The 10,871-nt window shown below is 35.4% G+C and overlaps 1 protein-coding gene across 2 annotated transcripts; it reads right to left on the bottom strand.

Annotated features, from left to right (window-relative positions):
• Window positions 1-1,496: 1,496 nt before the first annotated feature.
• On the bottom strand, window positions 1,497-10,385 carry LOC113724537 (phytyl ester synthase 1, chloroplastic). 2 transcript variants are annotated; one of them, XM_072077300.1, is made up of 13 exons: window positions 9,933-10,385; window positions 9,733-9,784; window positions 9,184-9,239; window positions 8,600-8,758; window positions 8,341-8,445; window positions 7,134-7,258; window positions 6,526-6,647; window positions 6,094-6,202; window positions 4,616-4,749; window positions 3,520-3,889; window positions 2,655-2,768; window positions 2,108-2,193; window positions 1,497-1,977 (listed from the first exon to the last, which is right to left on the bottom strand). In XM_072077300.1, exons 1-13 carry the CDS (start codon window positions 10,348-10,350, stop codon window positions 1,668-1,670), a joined length of 2,160 nt encoding a protein of 719 aa, XP_071933401.1. In that variant the 5' UTR covers window positions 10,351-10,385; the 3' UTR covers window positions 1,497-1,667. The 2 variants fall into 2 exon arrangements, with proteins under 2 accessions (XP_071933401.1, XP_027103231.2); XM_027247430.2 differs by having other exon boundaries at window positions 7,134-7,237.
• Between the last annotated feature and the right edge of the window lie 486 nt (window positions 10,386-10,871).

Here is a 10,871-nt window from a genome sequence, read left to right as displayed (position 1 = left end):
AAAGGTATTCTGAGCAGGATAATGTTGTTGTAGATCAGTTCTGCAATATCTTGGACTGTTTAAAGCTGGTTCTTTTTTTTTTTTTTTTTTTGGAATAACTTGTCTTCAGAGATTCTTTGGCATTAACTCGTAGTCTTCTCTTTTAGGTACTGTAACATTCTTTTTATGTGAATACAATAAGAAATATGAGCTCAAGATTTATGGATATTGTAATTATTGTGTTCTTTTACAGTATATTTATGTACTAATCATTGCATTGCATGTTTGATTTTCAATCCACAACTCCCTAACTAACGTTTAGTTGAAACAATAATCAAATTACATGTCTTTCTTAATACCAAAACAGATAATATAATAATGTCTTTTTAGGTAAACCATGCATTCTTAGCTGGTACAAAAATATGGTACCTTTTTCTGAGAATTATTACTCAAAATTTTTGATCAACCACCGCTCTAGTAAACATCCGTTTGGATTGATCATTTTTCCAAAAACAAGTTTTTTCAAATATAATGCTACAGTTATACACTATAACTTAAAAAATATCTCATCCATACAATATATCAAATATTTCAAAAAATTTTTATAATAAAAATTTTTCATATATACTGTTACAGTAAAATTTTTCAAAAATATCTCCCAAAAACAGATAATCCAAACGGAATTTATAAATTAAGTTCTAATATCATATTTGCTTAAGTTCTAATTATAATTAAGTTCTAAATTCCTTTTAGGGGCATTTTCCCTTAATAATTATAACAAGTAAATTGGGATGAAGAGAGTATTTAATCAGTGCATTAATACAAATGCATTGAATCACCATGTTTTGGTTTCATCTCTGAAATTATTTCTATGAAACTCATTCGGTTCATTGGACATATAAGGCGTGGATAGGGGCAATCACCTCCAAGATTCAAAAAATAAAATAAAATTGTATTTTGTTTCCCTTTTTTTTTTATTAAAGATAAAAATATTTCAATGACATCATTCTAAAGTAAGATTTCGCTCCTCAAAATTTTTACCGAAATTATTAAGTTCCTCTTCCAAATGTACGTTTTTAGAAGTCTTGCCTTCAATTTATGTCTCAATTCCTGCACATGCCATGACTTAATTCATGATTAGAAATTTATATGGAGGGATTATGAGAGCAACAGAAAGCCTCTCAACTATGCCAAGTTCTGAAATCATATTAAGTCTTGTCTTGAGGGCTTAATGTTTTCTTGATTGAGAGTTTTTCTCAGCTGGTCTAAGCTAATCATCAACTGAAAGAGCTTTTTATATATGGGGCTAGGGACTAATATGAAGGCACTTATTTGGCTCAAGAATTCCATCTCAAGAGGCTAACAGTTGAAAGCAATGTTGCCTCAGCAATCCATCTTCTCTTCAATAACTTAGGAAGATTATTCAATTGATGGTAAGGTACCCTTAACAATAAGTAAATGCCAAAAAAGAAAAAGAAAAAGCTTCTCATCATTCGGCTAAGCATGCCTGATTTCTTGAAAACAATGTGTAGAAGAGTAGTATCATTTGTTTCTGCTGTCTTGATTTCAGACTTCTCTGCTGGAAAATCTAATGATTATGCATGTAACAGACAACGTAGATAAAAAGGGAACATCTTCATAGGCTTATTATTGTCCTTTTATAGTCTAATTGGAATGAAAATCCTTTTTCATGTATCAAATGATGGAACATGATCGACATGCATAGAGACGTCGCAATATGCCATTCGCTTCAAGATATTCCTATAGGGATCCTGCTCTCGCTTCTCAAGTAAATATGCTATGTTCTTTTCTACCTCAGACTTTATCTTCTTGTATAATATCTTAGTCAATTTCTCGTCCTTCAAACATTCCTTCATGCCTTCTGTCTCTATTGGTTTCCCAAACAGAAAGTAGAACCGGCCAGGGATCTTTGGGTAAAAGCCTGGAACAAACAAATCTTGGTGGGAGACCTCTTCCCCAGTTCGTTCAATTCGGTTCCTGGATCCAGATATAGATTGAGATGAACACGAATAAGTCGATATTGTACAATGCAAATAAAATTTTATAATATGGATATGATGGAAATGTGGCAGGATGTCAAAGATGTTACTCATAAAAGAGATTTCACCTCAACTTTATAGCGTTGTGATTTTGCTGTCTTATTTGCTGGTTCAGAAATGGAATCCTCATTTGCTCATTGTAGTCAAGGAATAACTGCCAAATTTCAAGAATAATTAGTCTATACAGATATTAAGCTGATGGTATCTTCTTATGACGTATAAGGCCGCAAAGCTGATGGAAATATGGGTTCTGCCACACATAAAGATTCGGGATTATATGGAATACACTGATTAGGGATAACAAATTGTGGCTTTCAACCTGTTCTGGACAAATTCAAGTATGCAACAGGGCATATTGTCCTTTATACTTACTACCATCTTAAGACAAAAATTCTGAAATCAGAACCTCTATTTTGCTCTCTGTTTGTTAAACTGATATGGATGTCATGTCAATACAATGAGTATAAGTTCATGTTACCATGCTAATGCTAATTTGACATAAAAAAACTTCATATTTCTTTGCCTCATGGAAGTAATTGTGACTGAGCATAAAATAAAAAAAAAAAAAAAAAAAAAGAGTGCGAGGCCAAATTAAGTGAAGCACAGTAAGCTTACCTCCACAATATCATCTACCCCAACAACTCCAAAAGGTACAATTGTTACCCCAAACTTTACAGCCATTCTAACGAATTCGGGTTGCTCAGGCCAAAATAGCTTGTAGCTTTCGCCCTTGGAACACAGAGAAACATGAGATAGTAAGGTCAGATTTATCTTACTCATTAATGGTTGAACCCGACTTATGAGCAATGCTGTGGTGCCTGAATATTTCATATTCATATAAGAGCTGCATATTAGCTGAAGATGTGCTCAGAAAAGATTGAATAGTAGAAGGAACAGGGCCGTCTGCAAGAGGAAGAATTAATAGAGAAAGCCTCCACTCCTAACATGTTTAGACCAAGCCAACTTTGGTTAATGTATGCGAAGAAAGAAATAAAAGGTTTCACAGACATTAGCAAAAAGGTTATCTTATCTGATCACAGAGATCATTTTACTTAAAAATATAGAGAGAGGTTTCATTTACTCGTGTGGATTGAAAAAGGGGGCTTGATACCCCAAGGAAGGTCTTCCAGATCAATTAGAAGAAGCCTTTTGATCTTACATTACAGCCATCACTGGACGATATGCTTTCTGAGAAATTGGTTCTACAGCTTTCTTTCTTATTGGTTTTAAAAATTCAGGTTTCCAACATTGTTGGGCTGAAACATGGGCCTATTGTTTGAGTCACTTAAGCAGGATAAGCGAAAAAAATACAAAAGTTGAACATGCCTGATTATTCAGCATAAACCAACACTTCTTATGGGTAGATCCCAGTAAATAATGGAGAAAGAAAAGTATAATGAAAAATCTGTCAACTGGCTGAAGAAAACGAAAAAGGAAATTCTTCATACAGAGTTAAAAAGATATTATAACGGCACCTTACCTTACGGTGGAGGGCCTCACGCACACCACCAGGATAGAGAAGAACGTGTGATTTAGCTGAGAACAACCGAAAGAGGTTTCTTTCTGAGACAGGTAACGCACCAAAGACTTTGAATAAATCAAAGTTGGAAGACTCTGCATACTTGGATCCAAAATTTTTAGTGAACATCTCAGGGTGTGATAGACCGCGGACAACCATATTCTTTTCTCTCAAGAATCCTTCGACCAGGGAATAAATTTCAGCTCCAAGAAGCATGTGATAACCAACTAAGAGAACTGGTCCTTTATCAGGAACTCCTCTCAGACCCCTCACAATATTTGAATCTTCCAATGTCGAGTACATCACTGGACTAGTTGCAAGGCGGTAGTATCTGCATTTCATGTGATTAAATCAAGGAGATGACAAAGCGCCAAGGAAGAACCACATATTATGGAAGCCAATTGCATTAGGAAACTATAACTCATTTCGCTTAATCAGAATGCTTGACAGGTGCCAGGACATTTTATCAGGATTTTTTTTGTTCTGAATCTAATCTGTTGTGCATTTAAACAATAAATTCATCCCAGTATAGACTTGCAATAGAAATGACTACTAGTCCGAGTTGTTGAACATGTCAAGAAAAGCAATCAGAGTTCATGCTTTGCTCTCTAAACAGATAGCTGTTGAGCCCATAAACTTTATCTGTGAAATTTCAGGTGAACAAAAAATGAATAACGTAAGCTTCACTGTATATCTGTTATGGCCTGCTGTTCGAATGTTGAATTTAGAAATAGTTTCGCACTTCTCAAACTTTATAGTTGGAAACTAGAACGCCTATCTAAGCTATCACTCCTCCATAATTGACACTGTGTAACATGTATCCAAGTTTGCCATCAACTAAGTTATTCTTTTTTCAACATTAAAAGAGAGGATGAATTCTATATTTATGTTCATTTGGAATTGACATGCTGAAAGTTTGGACTTCAAGTTCCACTGTTACATTACAGAACTTGATCTAAGCATGACCTGATTAGTAGAATAAAGTTTCATGAGGCTACATCTATAGTCTTCTAATATCTAGAAATCAAAATAACTTAGTGTCTTTTATTCCAGATACCCGAGAATTTTGTCGAAGGCCAACTTGTATTCTGACAAGCTAGGAGGCACATAATCTGAGACTTCATCACGCTTAGTCTTACGACGGTAGTGACCGGTACCTTTAATAACAGTCAGCAGATTAACAGTACCTTCCTGCAAAAATTTAGTAAACTGAAACGTTAAGACCATACAACTTTCACATCTCAACCAAAAAAAAAAAAGGAATTTTAAAAATCACTTCACAGACTGGTCAGCAAAATATGTAATGCGCTAAAAGAGTGTTAAATTTTGAAACAATTCATGCTATATTGAATTGAATTTGAAGTTTAGTTGATGTAATATTAGGTAATTCTGAATGAGATGAAAAAGATTAAGATAATAAAGAACTGATTGAAATTACTAGGAAATGTTGTCCACTCTAACTCTGAACTGAAATTTGAGTTCTTTAAAGCATGGGAAAATTAAGGTGGCCACGTTTCTGTCTCTAGATAGCAGTGCATAGCATAGCTCTTGAAGTAAGAAACACTCTCCTCATGCAGAGTTGTCAAAGAATCAAGTACACAAGCAATTTTATCCTGGATTATGGTATTTATTCAATATTGGACGACGTTATTTGTCCATATCTATCATTCCTAATAAACAGGTGGTTTATCCTCCTAGTAACTAAATGAAAGTAATAAGGCATAGTCAACAACTTTTCTTCAAGAATGAACTTTTTATTTGTTCAAAAACGTTACGTTCTGAATTAATACCAAACTAAGTGCTCCGCAGCTTCCTGAATTCCAGGTCCTTGAATGATCCTCCATGCAGATAAGGAAGTGATATAAACTTCAGTATCCAGTTACTTTGGGACGTCTGCCGTACAATTATCTTTCGGACCGTTTCTTCCACAATTATCTTTCGGCAGGCTTGGTTCTTTAGGACTGCTTTTGTGAGGGTTAAGATGAAGTCCTACTTAGTTATTTTGTAAATTGTATCCATACTTACTCAGTTATTTATAGGTACCAGCCTTGGATGGCAAAGAGTTCTGACCTGTTTTGAAGTTACTGCCTAACTTTGTAGACATTTACTACAGTCAATTGGAGATAGAAAACCAGATAGAAATACTTCCAAACATTCAAGCAGGTTCTTGAAATTCCTCTTACAAATGTTTACTCTGCAAATAACTACAGCTCACAGAATCACTTTTCAACACATCTAGAAACTTCTCTTGTTATGATTTATAATCTCAGCTTACATTAAATGGAGTTTCATTTCATTATTAAGGACACCTGGTCTCTCTAGGAAGAAACTACCTGTCGAAAGAAAGGCTGTGCGTAGTTGACAAACACTATCTTTGAGGAAATGAAGGGTATGTCTATATGCTCATAAGACCAAATGAAAGACCAGGAGAAAAAAAAAAACTTTTCAAATAGTCAGTGGCTTCCAGCTTAACAAGAACTGAGGTTTCTCATATAGGGACATATAAGTTTGAGAATGCTGGCAATTAGAGTATACCAGGAGAAGAGTGTGGCCATTGTCCTTGAAGCACCGGAAATTACAGTTCCCTACAGTATCTGAAAGTCGTCTTCCCTCATCTTCGCTTGGAAACATATTATCCTTGCCACTAAAAGTCAAAAAGACTATCAAAGCTAAGAGAGATGGCATTTAGATTTACAGTTAGGTATAATACAGGTGCATCTTTACCAGAATAAGAGGGAAAAAGAGATGATAATGATGTCATGTACAAGTGCACCCAAAAGAATTTTGGATGCAAAATAAATAAGCAAAGGTTGATGCTGAGAGAGATATTGGTAATTGGCTAATCATTGAAGCAAAGCAACAGGCATGTCAGAGGATGTAGGAGAATTCTGACATTAAAGATAAAGAGTAAAGACTGAAGACATGTCTGCATCATGAACGTGCTAAAGGTCCAGAATATGTGCAGACCTTGCCAGAACAAGAACTTCAGCTTTGACAGCATGGAGACGGGAGTTTGCATAAGCAGCAGCAGTTTTAAGCATCTTCAGCTTCCAAGTGTAAAATTCCACGGGCATGATATCAATCAACCCCTTCAAAGGAAGTGCAGAAGATCATAATGCAAGCTGTAGCCTTTACAAAGAATATTAACCTTAAGAATCAGTTTGGGGGAAAAAGGTCACATCTCGACGACCGACAAGCAACTTTGGCGATCCATTATCTACCAGATATCGCAATCTTCCAAACTACTGGGTGATGCATATTCATCATTAACGTCAAAAAAGAGTCAGATTTTACACGATTTCCCTGCTGCTATCATCCATACAGTCAGATATCATCAAAAAAGAGTCAGATATCATCCATATCCATGAAATTCATGAGCTCTCAGGCTTAATCTTTTTTTTTTTTTTGTTCATTTGGAAACTTCAAAACTACAATATAGTTTACTTCTTTATGAAGGTGAGCATGCACGAAAGTAATCAGAACGGACAGGTCAACCGGAAGAAACTAAAAAGAAAAGAAACCATGTAACGCCAAAAAAGAATGCAGCATAACCAGATGCAAGTTTCTGTTCTTACAAAAAGAGGTTGTGATAAAGCAGCCAGATTTCTGAAAACCTCCTTGGCGCCTTCGGCTAGAGAAAAGCCACTTATATTCAACATTGCCCTCTTGACCGAGTCCCCTAGATCATGAAAGCAACGTTCTGTATCTTGTAAGAATATTCAATTAAAAAAATTCTTTACAAATAGAGAATAAAAGGAAGAAAGAACAACACTCAGAGCACTTTGCTGCATTTCCTAACTTCAGAAAAGGTTTTTGCCTGTCTTTGATAAATCAAGTGCATAGGGTAGCGTTACTGAAAGTCAGATGTTAAAGGAGAAACAGGTTGATATGATCCAGTACTGTTACTGCGGGGATGTATGAACTGCAGATATGTTCTATTATGACACTGAAGATGTCTCGAAATATGAAGATTCTACATATTTCCTCACATAATAAGGGGACACATTTCACTAGTGCTTTGGTCATTGGAGACTTCAATTGTGTCAAATTTTAGTTTAGTGCTTAAAAAATCTTCATATCTACTGCTGTCCTGGGATCTTGATTGTGAGGGACTAAAACATATATGTATAACTCAAAATTTAAAAGAGAAATTAAGAAGAACAAAATAAAAATCACCAAATCTTACAAAGAACCATGCCTTAAAGTGTTCCATTATTCTGGTAATTTTTGTCATCCACAATCTTCTTCTTCATCTTCTTCTTTCTTTCTTTGAAATAACTTTTGTCTCACAAAATTTCCCCTTCACTCTTTGTTGATATTCTAAAAAGAAATCAACCTTGGCAAAACTCCTAACTGTATCCCGAAAATTTTTTTCCATTTGGAAAATTTCAGATGGAATATAAAACACATGGGGTAAGAATTCCAATCAGGTATTGCTATATAGCATCGAATGTGTAGAGGCCCGCCCTTCACAGTTTCAACTTAACCAAATCATAAGCCTGAAAAGCCAATTTAGACCATATTCAAAATTTCAAAACAATCTCAAGTTATTCTCTTCACGAAAGTGTATGTAAAATGTCAACAAGTTGCAACGTTTACAGGTTAGGAATCAAGCATTCAACTTACAATAGTACCAGCAAGATTTAATTGAAAGTGATTTGAAGAATTATACTTTTTAAGATCTCAAATAAACTAGCAAACAAGACTTTGTAGGTTGCAAAATTCATTGGGAGCTTGTACAACATTATGGCCAAGATTATATCAAAATACTTGATTGGCTACCTGAAGTCATGCTGAAAAGGTAAGGCATCATAGTACAAAGTTGATCAGGCAAAGCCTCCAAGAGAGGGAGCAAAAGTCGAAGTTGTGACCGGCTATATGATGTTGCTGCAATGCAATTCAACCTAATTGTTAGTAGTTGCTGTATAAGCTTACTTGTAATAAGCTGTCGACTGGCATAAATGAAGTGCAACACTAGCAGGAGATAGATGTAATTGAACTACCAAAAGACTATAGGAAGTAAATAGTTTTCTTGAATAACCTGGATTGATTAATATTACAACCAGGTCAATCACAGGATTACGAGCAGCAACAGACAATGCAATGCATGCCCCAATAGATTCAGCAACCAAATAGATTGGCTTCTTTGGAGAAGATGCACTCTCAAGTTTCACAGCATTCTCAACAAAGTTTACTAGCCCTGCATATGTAGTTTACTTCTTTTAGGAGCTTAAGAACATACAAGCAACCACAACAACAGTGTACGACAAATAAGACGTGTAACATTCTTAGTATTGGTGCAACAAAGTGAAAAAATCCCAAGAGTTTAATTCGCAAAGAGTACATGCCAAAGACATCCATTTCACTAATTTTAAGGACCATGAAAATGTGATTACGATTAAGAGTAATAGTTAAGAATGTGATGACATTATGTCAGAGTGCAGTAATATATGCAATGCTTCCAGAGGTTCCATTTACCCAACATTTTCCTGAATGCTCTCAGTACTTAGCTCGGAAGTCTTTCCGTCCTAACTCCTTTTATGCACAACAGTACAAGTATAACATGTATGAGTAATTCGGGAAGCCAACATACTACAAATCAATCTTTTTAATGAAGATGAAGACCTTGAAATGGCGTGCGATCAAAAACAGGAATGTGCATGCACCGAACTTCAAAAACCCTGTATCCAGGCAAACCTCTTTGGTTAATACAATAATGGCATTCTGTCTTCCTATAAAATCAAATTATGATGCCATGAATTTTATGCAAATAGTAATAGTTGAAACTGTTGGCTAATAGTTCAGTTCACAGTATTGAAGGAATAGGTTATTCCTGGTGCAGATATGCAGGCAGAAAGAAAAGGGCACAAAACTGAATTCCAAAAACTATAACCATCCGAGTTGAACAAAACATTAATTTGGTTTGACCTATAGCAAAGCTTAAGCTGGCAGCAAGAGCATAATGTGGCGAACCTGATGGTTATATAATACTAGAATGGATTTGTATACTTTAAATCTTTAGTGCAATTTACACAGAACAATAAACCAATGTAAAACGCAATAGGTGCTTGAGCTTGCTCCTCCCAACTTTATGTCAGAGAGGAGTACAAGATAAAGTTGGTAAATGGAAACTACGCAAACAATGTGCTTATAAGGATTCTAAGTAGAACTTACTTCCCCAGAGCTTTATGCTGCAAGATCAAACCCAATCCAAGTCCATCTAATCCTACACGCACAAAAGCTAAAGTAAAATTCCAACTTCATATGAGAATTCTGCAAATCACAAGTTCCTTTGCTAGTAGAGTGAAAAAATTACATAACGAATAACCCGCCGCAATACAATGAACTCAAATAAAATATCCAACAAAAGTTACCAGGCAAGTACAGAAGAACAGGTGAATCCTTTAGAGGACATCCACATTCAATGGGGCAAAACCACCGTGGTGGCCCGTAATCTGGCCTAACTATGTCTTTTGCTATCTCTAAGTAGTCCTTAAATGTCTGAGTGCCAAATCCGTCATCCCACAAAGGCTGCAATATCTCAGCGGCATCATTTGCTCCCTCATTACCTTCAAAATAATCTGCTGCCAATGTCTTTCCAGAACTACTCAAATCCCCATTGTTCTCATTCTGTCTCGCTGCAGAAATTCCATAAACCCTACTTGAATCAGCCCTGAACTTAATCAATTTCCTAGAACTCACACTTCTATGCCTAACTGAAGCATCCCATCTGAATTTTGAAATTAATGAACCTAACTGTGATACTGCAAAAGAATTTATTGTTGATCCCATGTTTCCTTCAATATGTCCCAGAAATCCAATCTAAAATTATGCAACAAGATTCAAAAAGACATGACATTGGTCCTTTCAAGCCAACAAAAGAAAAATGCTATAGAATTAGTACAAATTAGTTTGATATACTCTCTCCTAACAGTCCTATAAAGTACAGAAATATGTCACACTTTTCATGCTTACAAGAAACCCGCAGGAAAAAGAAATTACTGTGAAAAGGAGTAACTGAAAACGTGCTTAAAAATGTAAAAAAAAAAAAAAAATTCATTGGTAAAGATACCTACTCATGTAGTCATATGAATTGTATGCATGAATTCTGAACCATGATAACAGCTTGAATGAACTTGCGTGCTGTAAGGAAACTAGTGATTTCTTCTTTTTTATGCACTTTTTTTAGTGATTTAGTTAGCAATTCCTGGCATTCTGGACTTCTTTGAAATGGTGGAGCTAAGGTACAACATTAGATCGCTAGTTGTGCTAGTTATCATACGTGATTTTTCATTTGTGTAATGATACATATC

This window comes from Coffea arabica, chromosome 2c (genome assembly GCF_036785885.1).
Source record: "Coffea arabica cultivar ET-39 chromosome 2c, Coffea Arabica ET-39 HiFi, whole genome shotgun sequence".
Classification (NCBI taxonomy): Eukaryota; Viridiplantae; Streptophyta; class Magnoliopsida; order Gentianales; family Rubiaceae; genus Coffea; species Coffea arabica.
Note: the sequence above shows the minus strand (reverse complement) of the source record. Positions and strands in the feature narration are given on the sequence as shown.

What these genes read in the sequence shown, in the direction of transcription:
- LOC113724537 (XM_072077300.1), bottom strand. Translation starts at nt 10,350, where the DNA reads ATGGGATCAACAATAAATTCTTTTGCAGTATCACAGTTAGGTTCATTA. An exon ending in TGATCGCACGCCATTTCAAG is followed by an intron (nt 8,759 to 9,183) that starts GTCTTCATCTTC and finishes CTACATATGCAG; the next exon opens with GGCTAGTAAACTTTGTTGAG. An exon ending in CTTTATCACAACCTCTTTTT is followed by an intron (nt 6,648 to 7,133) that starts GTAAGAACAGAA and finishes CTTCCTTTGAAG; the next exon opens with GGGTTGATTGATATCATGCC.